At 35.6% G+C, this 26,054-nt stretch overlaps 1 protein-coding gene across 7 annotated transcripts in view; it reads left to right on the top strand.

The window, feature by feature from the left end:
* The window catches only part of EXOC2 (exocyst complex component 2), a 252,177-nt gene that overhangs the window by 106,703 nt on the left and 119,420 nt on the right, over positions 1-26,054 (top strand). For all 7 annotated transcript variants that reach the window (XM_087858228.1, XM_087858229.1, XM_087858230.1 and 4 more), the window contains 2 exons: positions 12,376-12,501; positions 18,740-18,864. In XM_087858228.1, the coding sequence (XP_087714354.1) occupies positions 12,376-12,501; positions 18,740-18,864 (251 nt within the window). The remainder of the gene's footprint in view (positions 1-12,375; positions 12,502-18,739; positions 18,865-26,054) is intronic.

The raw sequence follows: 26,054 nt of genomic DNA, 5'->3' as shown, positions 1-26,054 counted from the left end.
GACCTTGGTAAGTGCAGTTTCAGTGGCATGAGATGCCAAATAGAGTATATAAAATAAGGTATAGGGGTACTTACAAGACAAAGTTCCCAGGAGGAATAAGTAAGCTAACATAAGAACAGTCCTGGAACAGAAGGAAGTACAATGGAGAGGTTATCATTATTTATTTATAACATAGTTTTGTCATGAATTACTTGGCTTGGTTTTGAGTACTTTCCAGCTGTGATTTTGTTCTTTCCTATTCTTGATATTTAGGAAAATCCAAATATCTCTTTATTAATGTCACATCAGAATTCCTATTAATGTCATTAATTACTTTATAGTTTTAGCAGGTGAAAATGAACTCAAATGACATACATAGTCTGTAGTCTTTAGGGATATTTAGGGGGCTTTACATACTTGTTTTTTGAGTGTACGTTATTAGCCAGGACTCCCAACTTTAACTGCCCATCAGAATCCCCTGGGTGTTTTTAAAGACTGTCAATTTCTGGCCTCCACTTCATTCCTACTGATTATTTCAGAATCTCTAAGTCCAAGCGTCAGTGTTTGTTAAAACTCTCAGGCGATTTAGGAACAGTCTGGGTTCATAATCCATGCACTACCTGCTGTGCTAGGAACTGCAAGTACAGTGGTGAGCAGGACAGACGTGGTCTTCGACCTCTTGGAGCTTGTGGTCTAGTGGGAGAAACATTATTTTTAAGAGTCACATAGGTATAATTATGAAAAGTATCATGAAGTAGAGCCTATGGAATTCTACTCCAGTCTGATTAGAGGGAGGTCCAAGGAAGTTTTCTAGAGGAGACGATATTTCCATTGAACCTAAATGATAAATATCAGTTATCCAGATAAAGAGGCGTGGAGTAGCCCGGATTCCTAGAAGATGCTCAGTAATGTCACCCTATTCCCCACTTCACTAAGTAGGTTAATAAGTACAGTAATGATACTCTCCAAATACAAAGAGGATACGTGGTCTAACAAAGTATCTTCCTACTTATGCTAAGAATTTGGTTATGAAAATATTTGAATTTTTGGGATACGTGGTCTAACAAAGTATCTTCCTACTTATGCTAAGAATTTGGTTATGAAAATATTTGAATTTTTGGGATGCATGTAATTTATGAAGACAACATATAGACTATTTGAAATGGGAAAAGTACCATGAAATTTCATATATCTTATTGTCACATCCATACCTGAAATATCTGATAACCAATATTCCATTGCCAAAGGTCTGAATCTTTCTTGAAGATAAATGGACACATGCTTTTACCTGATGGATTCCTTCCCTGCCATCTTGATGTTGTGTACTGCTACATGTATTCATCCAGAACTGTTTAAAATGAGTGTCTGGAAAAATGTGATGAAAGCTTATGTGTAACTGGAGCCCTGTCTTTTTAATTCACTGACCATGTTTGTTGCAGAACTTGCTCATTACTTATGTAATAATGAAAAAAATGTACATTTGTTAGTGATGAGCTTTACTTAAAGTTTTCTTCATAAGTTGGTCTTTTTGATTAGGAAGTAAAAACATAACAATTTATAGCTCTTTGAATTTACTCCACAGATTTCATAAACAGTACAATGTAAATTTCCTGAATATATTAGTTACATAATCATAGGTTATATTTTAATTTTTCTTTAACATTCAGAAGAACATGCTCTTTTTTATTGTCAGCAAATAGTACTAATATAAACAGCATAGGTAATCCTAGCATAGCCTTTTAATTAGAAAATTGGTATGTTCTTTGAGCTCATATCAGGGTGAGTTTTTGTGATTTTTATTTTGGAGAATTCCAAATAAATATGATAAGATAACCTCCCATGCACCTGACGTAGTTTCAGCAGTTATCAATTTATAGCTCATCTTGCTTTATCTGTACCCTTACCTGCGTCTTACCTTCCCTCACCCTGCATTATTTTTGAAGCAGGTCACATTATTTCATTCATAATTATTTCAGTATGTTATTTTCGGAGATAAAAATGCTTTTTAAAGACTGTAACCAAAACATCATTATCATTACGTAAAAGTTACTATTAATTTCTTAATATTAGATATTCCGTTAGTTTTCAAAATTCAGAAACTGTTTTTCATATCTAAGAATCTTTCTAAGTACATTGATACCATCGCTTTTTACCTTATACTCAGTGCAAAGGCAAATGACATGAAATGTGGCACAAATATAGACTGAACTGAACATGTGTTTCCTAGAATGGAAAAATTAGCCACTAGTAAAATATGGCCCAGTGTGGCCAGTAGTTACTCTTCTGGTTGTTTTCATTAATGTATGTATATAGGTCATTGGACACATGTTAGCTCTTTAATGTACACTTGCTACTTTTACACAGGTAACATAATCATATATAGTATAGATATGTGGATGTGTGGATGTATTTATATAGAATATTTGTCTTAATTAGAAGTTTGCTGGGAATAAGCCGATGGTTCATGATGGACTCTCAGTGGATATTTGAGTGTCTATACATACTATAAGTGTAAAGTAATATGGGGCAGGTCTCCTAAATATCATTTGGATTTTTATTAGATATCTTCTTATAGTTATGTCATTTTAGAAATGAAAAAAAACCTGGGATATTGTCTAGTTCAGTTGATAACTTTAGATCTATTGTGCATGTGAAGAAGGTATCTCAGAGAGTGATAACTCAGCTTCCTCTTGACCTACATAGGGGCAGAAGTAGTGAGTGGTTCAAATTTCTCCCCATTCCACCAGACTGTACTCCTTCTGGACCAGTGAGGTGGGATAGCGGATTCTCTGTGTTCTATTGTAGGAGCAAATATTTCATGAAACAGAATTTCTGAACTTGATGAACATGATGAGGACAGTGCCTGTATTTCATCTGGCACTTCATTATGAAGTTTCATTGTTTTTATTCAGGTAGTCTCAGGATCCTATTTTTTTTTAAGCTTTTTTTAAAAAAAATATTTATTTATTTGTCAGAGAGAGAGAGAGAGAGAGAGAGGGAGCATAAGCAGGGGGAGCAGCAGAGGGAGAGGGAGAAGCAGGCTCCCGGCTGAGCACGGAGCCCGATGCAGGACAGGACTCCATCCCAGGGTCCTGGGATCGTGACCTTAGCTAAAGGCAGATGGTTAACCAACTGAGCCACCCAGGCCTCCCCAGGATCCTATTTTCAAAATGAAACCTTGTTGCATTCTCAGTCTAAAGAATGAATTGTTGTTCCTCTATTAGAATATCTGCACTTGGACTTTAACGCTGGTTGTATGGTGACTAATATAACAAAATAAAAATTATATAAAAAAAAACCCACTGGTTGTAATTGTTTAAGTAAACCCCAAGCAGCAGAACGATGGTTAAGAACTGAGACAGTCCTGTAAAATAAAATACAGTTTTAAATAGATAGACTGTAAATATTTCAGACAGGAAAAGGTTTCTTGATGTCTTCTTAAGTAAAGTTGGTTGGTCTTTATGCATGAATTTAAGAAATCTAATTAACATATAAATGTTTTTTTAAAGTCTTAAAGCCTTAACACAGTCGTTTGAGGGAAAAAATGTTAATTGTATTTAGTCTTGTGGTCTTCAGAGAAAATGGTGATAGATTTTCAGAGACAGCAATCCTACGTTAAAAAAGCCATCTTTTTCCAAGAAAGATTCTTTTGTATATAAAGCATTTGTTAGCGGAGCTAGGTCATAAGGTTGATATTCTTATGAACACTGCATTAGATCTTTTTCTGGATTCCAATTTTTATAGTAATAACATATACTGGACCTAGTAGAATGGTGCCTTCTGGATTATAAACACTGGGGCACAGAACAAGAGATCACCATTGTACCTTAAACAGGCTTTGACATTTATCCCCAAATATTCCTCACTACTCTTCAGTGACCAACCTCTATAGCCCAAATGTGATCTTTTGGTTTTTCTAAGGGGAGACAAAAATGGGGGGGAAAAACAGGAATAAAGATGAACATTCAAAAAACACATCCTAGCTTAAATACTAAAAGAAGGCTTTGATTTTTTTTTTCCAGCCTGACTTGTTAACCACTTCGCTGCTGTTCCCCTATAGTCACAGCAGCCCTATGTCCTGAATTGTTACACACAGAAAACTTTTACCACCTTATAAGAAGTGTCATTTGTCTCTTAAAATTCCTATGAAACCGGTCCAAAATTAGACTAAGTTTTCAGGTTTCCTGTCAGGAAAAGCCTTTGGTTAGCCCCCTACTGATAATTCTCAAACAGGATTTTTAAAGGTAGCCTTCAAAGGTGTTTTTCGTTGGTGCTCTGAAAATGAGTTTAACTCTTAAAATATATACTGGCTATATCTAATAACTCAAGGGAAAAGGCAGCAGCCTGCTCATAGAGTAATTATTCCCTTCTTTCAGATATGTACTTAAGTAGGACTTCCCAAATGGACATATTGGAATAGGGGCATGATAGGAGACATTTAGAATAGGAGTGATAGCTTAAGCAAGCAATAGATTCTTTAAAAAAGTCACACAACAGAAGAAAATACTTTTATTTATGGCTCAGGTTCTCTTTGGAAAACTTATATATATGTCACACCGGAAAGGTTTATTCTGAATCATCACAGTGTGGACCAATTATGGAAGAAAAAATATTAAGAATAGAGGCACCATGCTAAATATCTACTCTTAATTTTTTCACACACTGAGCAGATTATTAATTACATGCTGAAATAAAAAATATTTGTTTATATGATCTTAAGATATAAGAGGCTGTATTTCCAACTCATGCTTATAAAATACATGCATAAAATATATTTTATAATTTATATTCATATTTCTCAATGTACACAATATAACTAAACTATTTTTTCTTGATATTTAAAAAATACAGGTATGATCTTTGTGTACATGATTTGTGTGTGTGTACTTTCAGCTAGTGGAGTTAATAAATATAATTCTGGTATTTTCATAATATAGGATTAAGTAAACTTCCTATACTCTAGATTAAATTGCAGCCTCTGTAGGAAGGACATGGGCTGCAGATTCATCAAATTTTTCATGGAACTACAAAAATATTTCCATGGTTAAAAAGACAGTAAAAATGTGTTATTATAATTATATTAAATATTTTAATAAAATTATAATTTTTATTTTGAAGTTGTTACAATGAGGTTGAGGATAGTTCTTTTATGAAATTTATTTTCTGGAGATTTAAGAAATAGTTTCTGTCCTGAATGTTGATCATAACAGTATGAATCCAGAATAACAGAAGTTTATTTAAAAAGAAAAAAAGGAACAGCACAACTGCAGCAACTACGGGTAGGAGATATTTGATTTCCACCTGCTCTTCCTAAGTCCCTTCCAATGTAGATTACACAGCCCAGCTTTATCTGCACCCTTGTTTTTTGTTGTGACTAGAGTATTTTTTTAATTGGCTTGAGAAGATAAAATGCTTCTAATGTGATTTTATTCACTTGCTTCGAGATTTATAAGCTGTAAGGAATGTATAGAAGAAAGCAGATTCAAGAGAGAGAAGTACCAGCTTATGACTACTATAAAAAACATCTCTTCAGCAAAGTGGTGGTCTGATTTTCCTTTACCCTTTGTCCGTTTTTCAGAAAGAGAAAAAACTCAGGTGATGTTCAGAATGCCATGAATTAGATTTACAATGCGTACCATTAGAAATCATCACTGTTTGTAAATAGTATAGGTTTATATAAGCAGTGTTAATTACCTGAATGCAGATCAACAGGCTTTTATATGATTATAGATTTGTTTTTTAATCTAATTTGAAAAGACTATTTTAGCTACCATATTAAAATTATGACTAATAATTAATACTAGTAATTTAAGTAGTGTTTTAAAGTCAGCGACCTCGGACTTACAATAACATAGCATTCATTTGTAGATCTGTATAGTAAAATAACAGCCGTTAAACATCATAGGAGAGAGTTGATTAAGTTCTTGTTTCTTCTCTTTTATACTAGATTCAATTTACCTTTCAATGAATGAATGATCTATCTTTGTTAAATCAGACAGGCCAACAAGGCTTATGTGAAAAGGACCTTTTTTTTTTTCCAATTTTTTTTATCCTAGCAGCTGGTTCTTTTCTACTGTCTTGGCTTACTGTACATCTGGAAGAAGACTTCTTACAGCTGGGAGCCATTTCATGTCTAATTCATGTCCCTTCTCCTTAAGAGAGAAAAAATCTTTGACAATGCATGTCATGCACCATCGAATGCTAGCATTAACTGGTAATTTTAAAATATTCATTACAAATATTTTTATTTTGTATTCTATCATTTTGTAGTAATTCTATTGCTTACATATTCTAAGCATGTTTTCTCTACTTAGATATCTATATAATTACAAAAATATTTAGTACTTTAATAAAAGCATAAATAATTTTATTTTGGTGTTCACCTATCCAGCTTATTACAAATGTCTGGTTCTTGCTTATATAGCCAATGTTAGCTAATAAATACTTCTCTGTAGTTCACACCTGTCGTTTGCTTTTAAAATATATTTCCTCTTTTACCTACTGTTTTGAATGATGTTAAAATACACCAGAATTTCTGCCTGGAACCTGCTTAGGACAGTTCTGACACCCTAAAAAGTGAAGTGAGGTTAACACGAGTATGTTAAATATGTCTCCCTTCGTTTAATTTAGATTAAATAATCCTCTTTAAATTGAGGAAATGCCCCTGTAGGAACTTTAAATAGAGAAGAATAAGATCAAAAAGAACATTTTTATCTGTTGACACAGGTCTAATTTGTGAGGAATTTGTAATTCTGTCTTGATACGTCCGCCCCCACCCCCCAGCTTTGGCATTGAAATTCTTCCGTGTGGTGTGCTTGAAAGGAATCCCATCCTGCCTGTGTCTGTGGAGACTCCTGGCCCCGTGTGTTTGGTCAACAAGCAACAGTGGGTGGTCGGGCCGCAGCGCAGGACAAGGGCCCGCTGTGCGCAGGAAAATGTGTTCAAAGGTGTTTAAGGGCGGTAAGGAAGTGGGCCGCCCTTCTGAGAGGCCGGAGGCTACAGATCAGTGTTCTCCACACTATTGTAGACTGTGAGAAAACGTGCTGCAGGAGGCACGAAGGATGAGAAAATATAGTAAACTTATTCACCTGGTCCCACATCTGCAGGCTTCCCTTAAGAAAGATCTCTTCTGCCCTTTTTGTTGTAGAGTCTGTTAAACAAATATTGACTGCTCTTTGCACTTAAAATAGGGAAAACTTGCACAGCTTGAGTTGAAAGGATTTGACTGATACATGATAAGGTTTCCTGGAAGTCTTACGGAGTACTGGGTATAGTAAGCATTTTCTATAAAGTCTAAACTTCATTATCAGTTTTTGGTTTGCTTCGTTTTTGTTTTCGTGGGAATCAGTGTTTTAATGTAAACCGTTAAGTTTTTGAGCTTTGGGTAAGATCTCTTCAGATCCGTAGGTTAACATAAAGCTGAAGACTTTTTATGTGGTAGAAACCTCACGCTGGAAAAAATTAGCAAGTGTTTCAATTTGTTAAGAGCAAATTGTGAAAGATTGATAGTTTATTTTCTTTTAGAAAAGTAATACATTTTCAACTTTTGATTATTTCTACACTGCAGCTTTTATTCTTTTAGTGAAGTCACTAGGATTGCTTTATTAATGTTCTGTAGAAGGTAACTTCAGGAACTTTTGAAAATAAATTTTCTTTTTCTCTTAATTAAAACAAATTTTCTGTTCTGTTTATAGAGTGTTCCAGAAACTTTTTTTCTAATTTTATGTTTGTTTACAATCCGTTAAGTTTCTCCTGCATCCTCATTATTAGAAGAGGAGTTCCTTTTGAGAATGCTGATAGCATGTTACAGAAGGTTTAGCTGGAGAAGCAGAACGTGGATTCTTATTTGTCAGTTATTAAGAAGCTTAGTCATTATTATTTTTTTTAAACTTTAAGTGTTTGAAGGTTTGTTTTTTTTCCCCCCAAGATGCTTCTTCCAGGGATCTATAGATAAGCTATGTATCTTTTCTTGTGATATATTGGTAAAATCATAACTCGAACACTAGTTTGTAGAATTTAGAAGACATGGCTACACCCTTTTAGTTCTAGGATTTTGTTTGTATCATTTTTTTTCCTGCAAACATCACGTAGCATTTTTAGAACTAGAAGTACTCTAGTGATGGTTCTCATGCTATGGGATGTGTTCCTATGTGGAATTTTCTCTCCAGAGTAGTCTTTACCCTGTAATTATTCCCCAGATATCTTTGACTGTTTATAGCCAAATAATTTTGATCTCATAAGCATTTATTCAACTGAGTGTATTTCTTGGTTACCCTGCTTAGTGTCATTAAAATAGCCAAGCTGTAAGGTCCATAACAAGTATTTTGAAATTCTGATGAAGTTTTCACTGTTACTTTTTTGTTGTCTTTATTATTTTCTTTATATAATTTCTATTTAAGGCTTAATTTTCACATTTCCTCTCTGTGTAGAGGCAGACTTTTTATACATTTAGAGAACACCACTAATCAGCGTTCTAAACTATAGGAATAGTGAGCAAAATAAACATATTTTCCATTTTGTTCTCAGTGGTGATTTAAAGTTTCAGATTCAGACTTCATACCATAGAATCACTATTTTACACCCAAAAGAGACTTTAAAAATTTTATGGTGTCAAGCCCCAATTTTTTTAAATTGTAATGAGAAAACTGAAGTTGTGTGTATACAGTTGAATACCGTCCTCAGATGGATATCAAGGGGCAGATAATTTAGGTTGTTAGGGAATACACACCACCACGTAACCCTAGAGCATGATAATACGAAACTTCCTAATTATTCTCCTTTAATAACCGTATGTTTTATATAATGTATATATGTCTCTTAAATACATCAGAAGATGTTGCTATCATATTGTGAGGTAAAACAATCAAGAGAAAATACACTGATTTCTTGTAAGATATTTTAAAGCCTTTTGTTGATTTGATGTTAACAGAAATAGTTTTTCTCATCTTTTAGTGTTTTCTTTTCATAGTAATGGTTACTTATCAAAACCGCTTCATATTTGTAATGATTTTGTAGGGTAGAATGCCACGTCGTATAATTTAAGTTTAAAAGGAGGGTATGAGTCCTCAAGGTTTTTTTTGACTCTTGGTAGTAAATAGTTTCTGACAACTGAGATTTCAAATGTTTTCTTTAATTCTCTCTTCAAAGGATAATCTTCCTAATTCCCTATAAAATAACTGATCTTAAGACCTTTTTTTTTTTTTAAACAAAAAAAGGGTGACGTGTTAGAGAAGCTCATTTCTGAGTTTAAGGTCCACTATTGAATTTGCGGGGCTTATGCACGTGTGCAGTGCTGAAGCGCTATCTTCTGGTCACTCTGCAAAAATGCGTCTTGCAGATGTGTTCCAGATGCTGGTTAGTCCTGAGGGTGTGTATATGCTGTTTTAACTCCCTGGTGCTGTGCTATACTTGATGGTAATTCAACACTACCAATTAAGAAATTAGTTCCTGTTAAATTTTCTTTTCCTGATGTTATAGAAAATGATGATATGGTTTCTAAAAGAAGAAAAGCATATTCTTAGTACAGTTTCTGTTATTATAGGGGAAGATAAATCAATCCTTTAACAGTTTCAAAATTCAAGATTTACTTAAACTACATTATATCTTTTGTCGGAATGGTACATAATGTATTTTTAGGAAACCAGGAAGTGCTTTCCTTCTTAATAAAAATGTATAGTTTTGGGGGCATCTGGGTGGCTCAGTTGGTTGACTGTCCAACTCTTGGTTTCGGCTCGTGGGTTGTGAAATCAAGCCCTACATGGGCTCCAGACACTCAGCGGGGAGTCTGCTTGTAGATTCTCTTCTCCCTTTGCCCCTCCCCCCACTCATTCTCTCTCTCTCTCTCTCTCTCTCTCTCTCAAATAAATAAATAAATCATTTAAAAAACGTGTAGTTCTGAAACCTTCAAGTGTAACATGTAACTTTTTATGGTAGGTGCCACACCCAGTGTGGGGCTTGAACTCGACCCTGAGAACAAAAGTCAGGTGCTCTACTCCCTGAGCCCTCCAAGCGCCCCACATGTAACATTTTAAATTAAAGCATTCTTTTCTTGAATCTTTTTATATAAAATTTTATATACATTATAATTTTTATGTAAACACTGTGATGCTAAGTTTGGGCTCCTTTATATTTCCTTTTAAAGTATGTCAGAAAATTGGTATTTTGATATTAATTTCCTGAATTCTATAGTTAATAGCAGTGGCAGCTATATAAACTGCAAAGGAAAATGTCATAAGTTATTAAAAGCTTCCACACACAACTTTGCCTTTAATATAGAAAAAAATCAATTATAAAAATACTGTTTCTTCATTGTTTGTATTTTCATACTCTGTATCACATATCATTTATTTTGTTGTTTTAACAAATAGTTCGTTGTTTTAAATTATGGAATTACACAAATCGTATCTTGGTGTTTTCCCAAGTAGAGATGCATGTAAATGAAGCATTTAGCACATCATATGTCTACAGTAAAATTCTGTTCCACTAAAAAATCTGTCCAAATGATTTAATTTCTATTTCTACAAATCCTACCTTAGTAGAATTTGTGAGACACCTTATATTGTATCATGTTAAGTGGCTCATGATAGGAGGAGCTCCTGAAAGCAGGTTCTCAATAGCATATTTTTACTGTATTTTATTTATTTATTTATTTATTGCTTTATTTTCTGCCTCTACTACCAGAATGTAAATACCTTAGGAGCAGAGCCTTATCTATTATTCATCACCTTATATTCAGGGCCTACAGTTCCTGGCCATAGGAGGTACTCAATAAATACTTGTTTGGTGTTATTGAATAACTAATATTATCAGTGGCAGGGATGTGTTTTATTTTTTGTGTCTGAAAACAAATCTATATGCTTTTATTCTATTAAGTTATAAAAGAAGGAATAGAGTTCTTATTGAGTAATTTAGTATCAGTCACTCAGTATATATTGAGGGAGTTATTTGCAGAAGGTCCAGTAATTGTGGACAGAGATACAATATTTAACTCTTAAACCTGAGAAGATAGTATGTTGATTTGGAGGTAGGAGAAGATTGACTGTTAATGAATAATGGAAGGCAGAATGTCAAATCAACTTTTCACTGGTGTCAGAAGGCCGAGAAGATAGGTAACTCTTTGAGTTGGAAGAGTAAGAGGTGACTTCATGGAGTAATGACTGACTTCATGACTGTAATTCTGGTTGCATTTTTAAGGGTGAGAGTTTAAGTGGGTGGAGAGAAAGGATAGGGAAGTCCTTTCAGGTGGAGAGGATAGGAAATAAGGCAGAAAAATGTAAGATACATTTTCCTAGGGAGAATATGTAAGTGTCCTATGCATGGCAAATACTCTGTTGAATTTAGTTTGTTTTGAAGCTCTTTGGATGCTCAGCTAAAGAGCTCAGAGTGGCGGTGGGAGGCGCCCCTGGAGACTGACGAGGCAAAGTTTACAACATAAAGCCAACGTCTTACTGACTCAGCAACATGAAGTACAAGTAACTCTTGAAATCCATTTTAGAAAGAAATGTTTCCTGTTTCCTAGGATAATTTGGACTGGATTTCTGAGGGTTTTGTGGAAGGCTTCCGAGAATCAAGAAAGCACTGTTTCAGTGATATCTAATCCAGACAATAAAGAGAATTTCTAGACAGTAGTTAAAATGTTAGACTTCTGGAATATTAACAGTGTGAGGTGAAAAGGATCCAAATTAGGCGGCTGGCATCAGGAATAGAAAGAGGGAATCAAATCCCACATCCCAAACAAAGAAATTATAGGATTTGGGGATTTAAATTTTATTTATTTATTTTTTTATTTGAGAGAGAGAGAGAGACAGAAATAACAAAAGAGCGCACGAGTGGGGAGGAGAGGGAGAAGCAAACTCCCCGCTGAGCAAGGAGCCTGACATGGGCTCGATCCCAGGACCCCGGGATCATGACCTGAGCCGAAGGCAGACACCTAACCAACTGAGCCACCCAGACGCCCCTTGGGGATTTAAATTTTAAGGGAAAGTCAGATTGTGCTGTAAGGCTGCTCCATTGAGAGAGAGTCAGAACTCTGACTTCCAAGTGTCAAGTTGTTTTTCAAAAAAAGGATTCCTCATCCCAGTTTTTCGGTTTGTAGACCTCCCCCCACCCTTGCCCCTGCCAGTTTTGCTGAACATTCATTCTAAATTGATACATAAGTTTCTCTCACAGTTTGTTACATCTCTGTAATAAGCCAGAGTAATGGATTGAATCCTGTGAATCTGTCACAGTGGGAATGACTTTTAAAAGCTATTTAGAGAAAATAGTTTTTATTTTGCTTGGTAAATGTTTTATTTAAAAGAATGGAACAATTGAGGAAGAAATAACTCAGAGAAGCAGCCCATTAAATCAACTAAGTAAGAATATATGGAATATATGGAAATGTCACCTCTCTTCTAGGTGCTCCAGGCCTTCACAGTCCCATGTTGGATCTGGATAATGATACCCGTCCCTTAGTGTTGGGTCATCTTAGTCAGACGGCATCACTGAAGAGGGGCAGCAGCTTTCAGTCTGGTCGAGATGACAGTAAGTATCTCTCTCCATCCCCCACTTTGTCTTTTGAATTTGTACTTGTGCAATTTCACACATTTTCTCTTGGAAATTTTCCTAATTAGTTGTGTTACTGCTGCGAAGTATTACCAACCTTCATAGGTGAATGTTTACTCAACATACATAAAGTCTAGTTTTATTTTTCCTATGATTGACTTTTTAAAAATATGCCACAGAAAATATTTTGTGAGAATTTCTTTAAGAAGAAATTTGTAACAAAATAATCTCTATAGTCAGTACAAAGAAACACCTCTTTTATACATTTTAAAATTTGCTTTGGAAAGAAGGGTTAATAATATATTAATTGCTAATCATTTTTCCTGAGAATAAAGCATCTCGAATTATAACTATGTTACATTTCTTAACTTTCTAAAGTTGATATTTACCTATTGTTTATTTACCTGTGTGAGATACAAAATTATTGGTTATAATGCATTTGGGTACCAATTAAATGCTATTAGTCACTGGTTGTTTATAACCTCAATAACAGATCTAAGAAATCCAAATAGTATGGGATGCATGGATGGCTCAGTTGGTAGAGCATTCAGCTCTTGATCTTGGGGTTGTGAGTTCAAGCCCCATATTGGGTGTAGAGATCACTTAAAAATAAAATCTTTAAAAAAGAAAGAGAGAGAGAGAAAGAGAGAAAGAAAGAAATCCAAATAGGGTAATAGAAATATCTTACTTTATATTAAATACTTCTAAAATTTATTTTAAAGTATTTTATGTTATTGCAAGTATTGGAGTAGGGCTTTTTCTAAGATTTCATTAATAAATATGAATGAATGTCCATCATAAGAACACCTTAAAAGTAGATGATTCATTTGTACCAAATGGAGGGCTCAGTGTTCCTTCTTGTCCTATTCCTATTTCCTACCAAGCCCATCAAACTAATATAAATAGTATAAGAACAGAATTACTTGGTTCTGTATACTGTGGTGTATTGTAGCCCTCTAAGCAAATACAGCCCTCTAAGCAAATATGGCCTCCAGGATCTGACTCTGGAGTGCAGCCCACCTGAGTTTTTAAACAATACTTCCTTCTTTGAATTAGTAGGATAATATGTCAGGTCAAAAAACCCTCCACCCCACTCCTTAAGTAATTTACTACCATCAGTTGACATGCTAACAGGCTTAAATCAATTAGAAACTACTCTTGAGTCTTGACTTTAAATGAACTATATCATCTTGAACAGTTCAAATTTATCCTGCCTGGGATTTGCCAAACTTCTTGGATCTATTTTATGAATTCTGGAAATTTTCATCAAATTTAGAAAATTTTGGGCCACAGTTTTCTCAAGTATTTTTCTATTCTACTTCCTTTTCTGGGACTTCGATTACATGTATGTTAGGCCAATAGATTATCTCATAGATCACTGTTTCCCATTCCCCCCTTCCCCCCAGTTTTCCACTCTGCTTCATTATAGAGTCAGTTGCTATGCCTTCAACTTCTGTGATCTTTTATCTGCAGTGTTAACCTGAAAATTCCAGATGCTGTATTTTTCATCTCTAGAAATTCCACTTGGTTCTTTTAAATATCTTACCTTTCCGTCCTCATTATTTTTATGTTTTCCTTTAAATATCTGAGCAACGTCCTTATTGGTGAGTTCGGTCATCTCTGTCATTTCTAGATTTGTTACTATTGACAATTTTTTCTCTTGGCTTCTGGTCATGGTCCATATTTCCCCGCTCATCATGTGAATGTTCAGTGTTGAGTGTCTGAGTTTTGTTGTCTCCGTAAGGAATGCTAGACTTTGTCTTATCAGTTCACGACGGGCAAGGGTGAGCCTTCAAAGCTTTCACTGGTTTGCTAGAGCAGCTCTAGAGTAGCCTTCATTCTGGGGGTACTTTAGCCCTCCTCCTGAGCATGATCTTTTGGGTCTGTACTAAATGGCTCAAGTAATTGATGAGGACTGTTCCTGAGGCTGTTCAGAGCTAGGAGGTCTCCCTGCCCTGTATTATTTCTGGGAATTGTTTACCTTACAATTCCTTGGTTGTTCTTTGCCTGGCTTTGTGAAGTTTCACTCCATATATGCAGGCCCTAGTTCTCGGCAAAGACTCAGGAGGACTCTTAGGAAGATTTTTGGAGCTTTTTTCCTATGTAAGTCTTCCCTCCTTTCTGGAACTCTTTCCTGCATTTTCTAGTCACTTCCGTCTTCTTCCTTCCAGCTCAGAAAGGCCATGGAACTCTGTTTAGGTTATGCTTCCTTTTATCCGTGTTGCCTAGAAATTGTCTGTAGACAGAAAGCCATGGCAATTGTGGGCTCACCATACATTTCCCTTCCCTTGAGAAACGGTCCTATGCTGCCTGTTGTCCAGTGTCTGAAAGAGTTTATATTATCTCTCCCCACCCCCAATTTTCTAGTTGTTTATAACTGGAGGTTGAATCTAATCCTTATTATTCCAGTATGCCAGAAGTAGAAGTAAAATACATGTTTGATTTCCTTAAAATTACTACTTGAAATGGAAACATTGAGGAATATTGCTTATAGTAAATAGTTCTTTTCATCAGTTTTAGGAAATAACTCTTGAAGTTTTTCTGTAACTGATAATAGCATATGGGAATTTAACTAAGACATGTTGGATTCAGTAAGGAAATAAAACCGAAAACCATTTTCAAATAATGATCAGAATTTGGATGAAGTAGATGTAGAAGGAATGGGTAAATAGGACTCTCATTACATACATATATATACATAGGTATAAAGAATCCATTAGTAATAAAAAGATCAAATAAAATATGAGACTAAAAATTATTCCCTGTCACTGGGCAGGAGACTGCAGGGACCTGTCTGTTTTCCAAGAACCTTGATGATTGAGTGCCAACACATTAAGTAATTGCAGAACTCCCACCTCAGTATGATTATTTGGTAATATTATTTAGCTGCTCTATTATCACTCTGTACTATAGTGAACTTAGACAAAATAATTTTACCAGTTACTGGGTCATAAAAAGATTCAGCTGACGAAATGTTTTTTGAAGCCTTATGGGATTGTTTTGTAATGTTTTTATTTATATTTGTCCAACTACTTTTCCTATCATAAAATCACTTCTATTAGAATACTTATTAATTAATGGATTTAACAAGAGAGAATCTGAATTTAATTTATTTTGTGTTTTTTAAAACGAAATTTTCCTTTACATTGGTGAAAAGGCAATGTTCCTTATTTGTCCTTGGAGCGGAGGCATTCCCCATGACAGACTGATCTGTGAGACCATATATGTAGACTACGTGGATATGCAATAAGCCAGGCTACTCAAAGTGCTTCTCCAGCTTCAGATCCAATAGAGACTTGGTTCACCATAGGGTGTTTTCACTTTAATTTCCCAGCAAAAAAAGCTTTTCAAAGCATATATGAGATAAGGATATTAGATGAGTTGCCCACAATAGGGTTATATAAATTGTTGTAAATATAGCTGCCTGGAGGAGCTCAGACCTTTGAAACACTTATTTAGGGAAAGGGGTCATGTAAGAGTCTACTTGCTACCACATGAGCCAGGTCTTTCAGTGCTTTAGTTTTTAGATTTTCTTGTCCTATTTCTTACCTTGTCATTGGCCCATCATACACTGAGCTGTGGCCTATGCTATGTAGGGTACTGCATGCCATTTGGAAAACAGTGCTTACCTGTATTTAGTTTGTCTGCTTTAGCTCTGTCTCCAGATGAAAAATACCTCTAATCTCATTAGGCTCATGTCACATTGTCATTAGGACTCCTTTCATTGATTGTCTGTTCAGCTGTAGGCTCCTTGAAGGCAGAGACCTGCCCTGCTCAGTCAGGATTAGTGGCGAGCACCTTAAACAGACGTTAGTGTAGCCACAGGATTAGCACACAGTGGACGCTTAGTAAATATTGGCCAAATAGACAAGTACAGTTTACAGTGTACCCCTAAATATAGAACCATGCCTTTCACATATGTGACAACTGAATTTAAAGCTTTTCCCCACAACTCATGGACAAAGGGCTAATATACCTAATAGATAAAAAGGGTCTATAGTCCACAGATTAGAAGTCTGAATGCTCTTAAATATGTGAAGGTAGGCACTCAGCCTCACTTACAATACAAATTTAAAAGGCCATGTAACACTGCAATGGGATAGCAGTTGGCAAAGTCCCCAGATTTTTACTGTTTGGAATTTTGTGTGTTCGGTTTGTTCATTGGTGAGATTATAAGGAAGCTTCTGTGTGTTTATGTGTGTTGCTGGTGGGTGTGTAAAGAATCCCCATAGAGGTCAATTTAATAATACTTAATAAAGCCCCAACTCCGTGTACTGTTGAACGCAGCAATTCTTGTTCTGAGAATTTATTCTATACTGATACTTCTACATGTGCTAAATGTTGTAGGTACAGAGTTATTGATTACAGCACTTATGTTATGTTATTTTATTATTTTATTTTGTTTATTTTGCAGCACTAATTTTAACTACAAAACATTGGAAACAGTCTTGTCCATTATAAAGGGATTTTTTTTAAATTATGATACATACAAAATATGAACTACAGTTGACCCTTGAACCGCACTGGTTTGAACTATGCAGGTCTACTCATACATGGATTTTGTTCAATAAATATATTGGAAAGTCTTTTGGATATCTGCGACAATTTGAAAAAACTCTCAGATGAACCATGTAGCCTAGGAATACTGAAAAAAATTAGAAAAGTATTGTTGTAAGAGTACAGTATATAATACGTATATAAAATATGTATTAATCAACTGCATTATGTAATTGGTAAGTTTCCTGGTCAATAGTAGGCTGTTAGTAGTTCAGTTTTGGGGGACTTAGAAGTTATTCATGGATTTTTGACTGTGCAGTGGGTCAATATTGCTAACCTCTGTATTATTCAAGGGTCAGTTGTACTGTGTAGCTGTGGGGAAAAATAGGAACATTTTATGGACGAATAGGGAAAAACTTCAGGATCCGTTATTAAATGAAAAAAGGCCAAGTGTCAAAAGGGTGTGTTTGATACTTTCATTTGTATGAAAGAACATTTCGGTGGGGAGAGAATATGTATTTATATTTGCTTGTGTATGTAAAAGACATGTTAGAATCACAAACAACTGTAATAACAGTGGTTTCTTATGGTTGCAGTTGGGAACTAGGCAAATGGGGAATGGAGGTGGGAGGTAGACTTTCTTCTATATACCTTTTAAGTTTTCTTTTCTAACCATATGTTGTCTTTTTAGATTATTATGAAACATTTTAAAATAAATAAAATCCACCCTTGCCCACTAGAATAACAACAGTAATTACAGCAACAGAACTTTTTGCCTAGGAGTATTTTGAAAGGAAGCTGGTAGTTGATGAAGGAGTTAATGGAAGTTCCCTTATCTGACCTTTTTTTGAAATTGCTGAATAGAAGTTGGAAGTTGACCCCAGAAGTTCTCCTGATCATTGCTGTGAATTGGACAGTAGGAATGCCTCTGCCCTGCTCCTGCTGGAAACTGTGAAACAGAACAGCAGGGCTGGGAAGGAGGGCATGGAGGAAGGAGGAAACAGGAAAGAATGTGATAAAAGAAAAGGAAAGAAATTGGAAGTGATTAATGCTCACTGAATTACTAATCTGTTTTTATTCCTATGAACTTATTTCCATAAGAAATCTATAAGACCTTATTTCCCACTTACTATAACTGCATTAAATGATATGTAATCTAAGAGGCATCAGTATTTTTATTTTTTCTTAAATTTCTTTGTTATGGGAAGAGTTATTCATTATATGATTATACTTGAATACTTTCCTTTATGATCACTTGTTTCATTATTGAACTTTCACTACGTATATAGTGGCATTTGTAACTGGTTGATATTTGCCTCCAATTTAAGGCTAATTGGCCTTGCCCTGTCTTTGCCTTACTTTGCTGTTTGAAGACATGACTTTTGAAGAGAAGTAGAACATCCTGAAGACAAGGTTGAAAACCCAAAGCATCCTCCTTGCTTCTCCTGCTGTGTCCTCCTGACCAGTCTGCCACTCCCCCCCCCCCCCACCTGCCACACCCCTTGGAGAACCCCAGGGTATTCTGTGTGTATTCTTAAAGTGTATTCTCTGTGCTGTCAGGCTTTGGTAATGTGATGTGGAAAAATAAATATTGGTCTCTCAGCAAATTAAAGCTCTACAGCCAAAGTGGGACACATTTTTAGGTGGAAGAGCAGTAATACGTTCAAACCGTTTTTTATTCTTCATTCAAAGTATATTCACAGTACTTTTACCCCCTTAGCATGGAGATACAAGACTCCTCACCGGGTGGCATTTGTGGAAAAGTTGACCAAGCTTGTTTTAAGTCAGCTGCCGAACTTCTGGAAACTCTGGATTTCCTATGTTAATGGAAGCCTTTTTAGTGAGGTATGTGCGCAGATTTGACTGTAGATGTAGCTAAGTCATTGTGTATTCTAGTCTTTAAATTTTTAGGTTTCGGAGTGATATTTTTAAAACTTCAGAGGCCCAAAGCCTATTAACTATTGTCAGATATTTTAAGATTAATTAAAAGCTCTATAAAGCTCTAACAGTTCATAGCTGTGTGATCTTAAACAAGTTATTTCATTGTTCTGGGACTCAGTATCCTCAACTGTAAAAAGAGGGTAAGGGGATCTATATCAAAAGGTGCTTGTGAGGATTAAATGAGATAGTTAAAGAAAAAAAGAAAATGTGAAGTATTTAAAGGATTTGGAGTTGAGTAGATTGCCAGTCAGGCAAAATTCTAGATGAAATTATTATATAGTTGATATGAGCACATGGTAAAACAAGGATAAAATGTTTGCAGCTTGCACACGGGTGTGAAATAGCCCATGTAATTATGGAATTTCCTAGTTGGGAAAAATTTAAAGGTTTCGTTTTTTAGCCCCCTGTGATCAGCCTAGAGAAGTGGTTATAAGCATTTACATTTTCACAAGTAGCACATTCAGTTGGTGTCTTAATCATGATATAATTGGTAGCATAGAAATTATGAACAGAAAGTAATGACTCTGATTTTTGTAACTCGGACTCATCACTCAGGTGTCTCACTTCAAGTGCCCCATGAAAGGCCCCCAGGTACTGGAGTATAGACTCTAATGCCCTTTGCCTTGAGCTGCGAAGGAGGCTCCAACCTGTAACATGGAGAAGACATCTCTGGTTTTTGTGTCTCTACAGAGAACTCTTTACAGCCCTGGGAGATGGGAGAGGTAGAATCTTCTTGATGGTAAAGGCTATTTTCTGCTTTCTTGCACTTGCCAAAATAGAAAGTGGATATGGAAAAGGGCTAACTGGCTTTGGTTTTTTGCACAAAAGCACACCTTTGTGATTCAAGACCTTTCTTCCTTCACAGAAGTGTTTGGGTGTCCAGAGGTCCATCCAGTCTCTCTTGATCCATGGACATTTTATTCATGTTACTTTTAAAAGAAATATAATTGTTCTCTGGAACTGATTTTTTTTTCCTTTGTGTATTTAATTCTTATTTGCCCACTTTCTCTTTTCTTTTAAACCTAATAGATTCCTAGATCTTTGTTCATATGAATGGTTAGTTATCTAAACCATAAAATTTACTTAGTGTAAGAAAAATGGAAAAACTATAGTGCATGGAAAAACTCTTACTACGTAAAAATCAATTCCTTATGCATGAGTTATCACTGTATTTTTCTTCCTTTTCAGCAGTGCATCAGTTACTGTACTTCATAAATAAGCACTAGAATATTATAGCAATTCATAATATATGTCTTATGTCTTTTTTGTATTACTTGGTTATACAAAAACGCTATTGAAGAGTTAACTATACAAAGAAAGTCAGTCTTCCACAAAATGAATGTAGAGTTTGGCTGGCCTTCATAAATGCAAAGTTGCTTGTTGCTACTGAGATGAGAATGCTTCATTTTTTTCACCTACAGATTTTTATTTAAATTCCAGTTACTTATCATACAGTGTAATACTGGTTTTATAGAATTTAGTGATTCATCACTTACATACAACACCTGGTGCTCATCACAAATGCACTCCTTAATCCCCACCACCCCCCTCCCCGCCCCGCCAGTAACCATCAATTTGTTCTCTATAATTAAGAGTCTGTTTCTGGGTTGACCTTTCTCTCCCCCCCCCTTTTAATTTGTTTCAAAAATTCCACATATGAGTGAAACCATATGGTATTTGTCTTTCTCTGACTGACTTATTTCACTTAGCATAATACTCTCTAGCTCCATCCACATGCTTGCAAATGGCAAGATTTAATTGTTTTTTATGACTAATATTCCGTGGTATATATATTATCACATCTTTTTTTTGTTTCAAATATTTATTTAAATTCTAGTTAGCTAACATATAGTATAATATTGGTTTTAGGAGTAGAATTTAGTGATTCATCACTTATATATAACACCCAGTGCTCATCGTAACAATAGCTTTCCTTAATACCCATCACCCATTTAGTCCATCCCTGGTCCACCTCCCCTCCAGTTGACCCTCAGTTTGTTCTCTACAGTCTCTTACAATTTGTCTCCCTCTTTTTTTTTCTTCCCTTCCTCTATATTTGTCTGTTTTCTTTCTTAAATTGTACATATGAGTGAAATCATATGGTATTTGTCTTTCTCTAACTGGCTTATTTCGCTTGCATAATACACCCTAGCTCCATCCATGTTGTTGCAAATGGCAAGATTTCATTCCTTTTGACGACTAAGTAATATTCCATTGTGTATACATATACCACATCTTCTTTAACCATTCATCAGTTGATGGACATTTGGGCTCTTTCCATAGTTTGCTGTTGTTAATAATCTGCTATAACCGTCACAATGCATGTGCTCCTTCAAATCACTATTTTTGTATCCATTGGATAAATACCTAGTAGTGCAATTGCTGGGTCATAGATAGCTCTATTTTTAACTTTTTGTGGAAACTTCATACTATTTTCCAGAGTGGCTGCACCAGTTTGCATTTCCACCAACAGTGTAAGAGGGTTCCCCTTTCTCTGCATCCTCATCAATACCTCTTGTTGCCTGTGTTGTCAATTTTAGCCATTCTGAGGTATTTCATTGTATCTTTGATTTGCATTTCCTTGATGATAAGTGGTGTTGAGTATCTTTTCATGTGTCGGTGAGCCATCTGTTTGTATTCTTTGGAGAAAGGTCTATTCATGTCTTCTCCCCATTTTTTAAATAGATAATTAATTTTGGGGGGGTGTTATTTTATAAGTCCTTTGTATATTTTGGATAGTAACTCTTTATCAGATATGTCATTTGCAAATATCTTCTCCATTTCTGTAGGTTGCCTTTGAGTTTTGCTGATTGTTTCCTTCACTGGGCAGAAGCTTTTTATCTAAGTGTTTTATAGTTTTTAGAGTACAGGTCCTTTACCTCTTTTGTTAGGTTTATTCCTAGGTATCTTATGGTTTTTGGTACAATTGTAAATGGGTTTGATTCCTTGATTTCTCTTTCTGCTGCTTTATTATTGGTGTATAGGAATGCAACAGACTTCTGTATAGCTATTTTGTATTCTGCAATTTTACTGAGTTCATGTATCAGTTCTGGCAAGTTTTTGGTGGAGCCTTTTCGGTTTTCTGTATAGAGTATCCTGTCACCTGCAGATAACGAATGTTTGACTTCTTCCTTACCAATTTAGATGCCTTTTATTTCTTTGAATTGTCTGATCTTTGAGGCTAGGACTTCCAGTACTATGTTAAGCAACAGTGGTGAGAGTGGACGTCCCTGTCATGTTCCTGACCATAGAGGAAAAGTTCTCAGTTTTTCCCCATTGAGGATGATATTAGCAGTGGGTTTTCCATATATGGCCTTTATCATGTTGAGGTATATTCCTTGTAAACCTATTTTGTTGAGGGCTTTTATCATGAATAGATGTTGTACGTTGTCAAATGCTTTTTCTGCATCTGTTGAAAGGATCATATGGTTCTTATCCTTTTTTTTTTTAGTAATGTGATTTATCACGTTGATTGATTTGTGAATATTGAACCAACTTACAGCCTAGGAATAAATCCCACTTGATTGTGGTGAAAGATTCTTTTAATGTATTGTTGGATTCAGTTTGCTAGTATTTTGTTGAGAATTTTTTCATCCATGTTCATCAGAGATTTTGGCCTGTACCTCTTTCTCTTTTTTGGTAGAGTATTTATCTGGCTTTGGAATCAGGATAATGCTGGCCTCTTAGAATGAGTTTCGAAGTTTTCCTTCCACTTCTATTCTTTGGAATAGTTTGAGAATAATAGGTATTAATTGGTATTAAATGTTTGATAGAATTCCACTGGGAAGCCATCTGGCCCTGGACTTTTGTTTGTTGGGAGATTTTTCATTACTGATTCAATTTCTTTGCTGGTTATAAGTCTGTTCAAGTATTCTCTTTCTTCCTGTTTCAGTTTTGGTAGTTTTTATGTTTCTAGGAATTTACCAATTTCTTCTAAATTGTCTGATTTGTTGGCATATAATCTTTCATAACATTCTCTTATAATTGTTTGTATTTCTTGGTGTTATTTCTCCTCTCTCATTTGTGATTTTATTTATTTGGGTCCTTTTTCTTTTCTTTTTGATAGGTCTGGCTAGGGGTTTATCGATTTTATTAATTTTTTCAGAGAACCAGCTCCCAGTTTCATTAATCTGTTCTATTGTTTTTTAGTCTCTATATCATTTATTTCTGCTATAATCTTTATTATTTCCCTTCTTCTTCTGGCTTTTGGCTTCATTTACTGTTCTTTTTCTAGCTCCTTCAGGTGTAAAGTTAAGTTGTTTGAGACTTTTCTTGCTTCTTGAGGTAGCCCTGTATTGCCATACACTTCCCTCTTAGGACCACTTTTGCTGCGTCCCAAAGGTTGTGAACCATTGTGTTTTCATTTCTGTTGGTTTCCATATATTTTTAAAATTTCTTCTTTGATTTCCTGGTTGACCCATTCATTCTTGAGTAGTATGTTATTTAACTACCATATATTTGTGGTCTTTCCAAATCTTTTTCTTGTGGTTGACTTCAAATTTCAGGGTGTTGTGGTCTGAAAATATGCATGGTATGATCTCACATTTTTGTATTTGTTGAGGCCTGATTTGTGACCTAGTATGTAATCTATTCTAGAGAATGTCCCAAGTGCCCTTGAAAAGAGTGTATATTCTGTTGCTTTAGGATGGAAAGTTCTGCATTTATCTGTTAAGTCTATCTGGTCCAGTGTGTCATTCAAAGCCACTGCTTACTTTTGATTTTCTGCTTAGATGATCTGTCCATTGATATAAGTGAGGTGTTAATATCCCCTACTATTATTGTACTATTATCAAAGAGTTCCTGTATGTTTGTTATTGTTTTATGTATTTGGGTGCTCCCATGTTGAGCATATAAATATTTACAATTGTTAGATGTTCTTGTTGGATAGACCCCTTTATTATGAAATAGTGCTCTTCTTCATCCCTTATTACAGTATTTGGTTAAAATCTAGTGTATCTGTTATAAGTATGGCTGCTCAGGCTTTCTTTTGTGTCTGTTAGCCTGATAAATGCTTTTCATCCCCTCGCTTTCTTTCTCTTTCTCTCTTTCTTTCTTTCTTTCTTTCTTTCTTTCCTTCCTTCCTTTCCTTTCCTTTCCTTTCCTTTCCTTTCCTTTCCTTTCCTTTCCTTCTTTCTTCTCTTTCCTTTTCTTTTCTTTCCTTTTCTCTTCTTTCTTTCTTGTTTCAGAGGTAGAGTTCAGTGATTCATCAATTGCATATAACACCCAGTGCTCATTACATCAAGTGCCCTTCTTAATGCTCATCACTAAGTTATCCCTTCCCCCTCCACCCACCTCAACTCCAGCAATCCTCAGTTTGTTTCCTAGAGTGTCTCTTATCATTTGCCTCCCTCTCAATTTTCATCTTATTTTTCCTTCCTTTCCCCTGTGTTCATGTTTTATTTCTTAAATTCCACATATGAGTAAATCATATGGTATTTGCTTTTCTCTTATTTCACTTATCATAGTACCCTCTAGTTCCATCCATGTTGTTGCAAATGGTAAGATTTCATTCTTTTTGATGACTAATATTCCATTTCATATATATATACCACATCTTTTTTTATCTATTCACCTGTCGATGGACATCTGGGCTTTTTCCATAGTTTGGCTATTGTGCACATTCCTGCTATAAACATTGGGATGCAGGTGCCCCTTTGAATCACTGTGTTTGTATCCTTTGGATAAATACCTAGTAATGTAACTGCTGGGTTGTAGGGTAGCGCTATTTTTAACTTTTTTTTTTAATGTTTTTTTTTATTACATTATGTTAGTCACCATACGGTACATCCCTGGTTTCTGATGTAAAGTTCGATGATTCATTAGTTGCGTATAACACCCAGTGCACCATGCAATACATACCCTCCTTACTACCCATCACCAGTCTATCCCATTCCCCCACCCCCTCCCCTCTGAAGCCCTCAGTTTGTTTCTCAGAGTCCATACTCTCTCATGCTTCATTCCCCCTTCTGATTACCCCCCTTTTCTTTATCCCTTTCTTCCCCTACCGATCCTCCTAGTTCTTATGTTCCATAGATGAGAGAAATCATATGATAATTGTCTTTCTCTGCTTGACTTATTTCACTTAGCATTATCTCCTCCAGTGCCGTCCATGTTGCAGCAAATGTTGAGAACTCATTCTTTCTGATAACTGAGTAATATTCCATTGTATAAATGGACCACAGCTTCTTAATCCAGTCATCTGTTGAAGGGCATTTCAGTTCCTTCCACGATTTAGCTATTGTAGACAATGCTGCTATGAACATTGGGATGCATGTGGCCCTTCTCTTCACTACGTCTGTATCTTTGGGGTAAATACCCAGTAGTGCAATGGCTGGGTCATAGGGTAGCTCAATTTTTAACTTTTTGAGGAACCTCCGTACTGTTTTCCAGAGTGGCTGCACCAGTTTTCATTCCCACCAACAGTGTAAGAGGGTTCCCCTTTTTCCACATCCTCGCCAACATCTGTTGTTTTCTGACTTGTTAATTTAGCCATTCTGACTGGTGTGAGGTGGTATGTCATTGTGGTTTTCATTTGTATTTGCCTGATGCCAAGTGATATTGAATAGTTTTTCATGTGTCTGTTGGCAGGTATGTCTGTTCATGTCTTCTGTCCATTCATCAGTGGATTTTTTGGGTTCGTTTGGGTGTTGAGTTTGATAAGTTCTTTATAGATTTTGGTTACTAGGTCTTTATCTGACAAGACATTTGCAAATCTTCTCCCATTCTGTAGATTGGCTTTTAGTTTTGTTGACTGTTTCCTTTGCTATGCAAAAGCTTTTTATCCTGATGAAGTCCCATTTTGCCTTTGTCTCCCTTGCCTTTGGTGAAGTGTCTAGCAAGAAGTTCCTGCAGCTGAGGTAAAGGAGGTTGCTGCCTGTGTTCTCCTCTAGGATTTTGATGGATTCCTGTCTCACATTTAGGTCTTTCATCCGTTTTGAGTTTATTTTACTGTATGGTGTAAGAAAGTGGTCCAGTTTCATTCTTCTGCATGTGGCTATCCAATTTTCCCAACCCCACTTGTTGAAGAGGCTGTCTTTTTTCCTGTGGATATTCTTTCCTGCTTTGTCGAAGATTAGTTGACGATAGAGTTGAGG

The sequence above is a fragment of the Ursus americanus genome, chromosome 32 (genome assembly GCF_024610735.1).
Source record: "Ursus americanus isolate L20-20 chromosome 32, mUrsAme1.1.p, whole genome shotgun sequence".
Taxonomy (NCBI): Eukaryota; Metazoa; Chordata; class Mammalia; order Carnivora; family Ursidae; genus Ursus; species Ursus americanus.
Note: the sequence above shows the minus strand (reverse complement) of the source record. Positions and strands in the feature narration are given on the sequence as shown.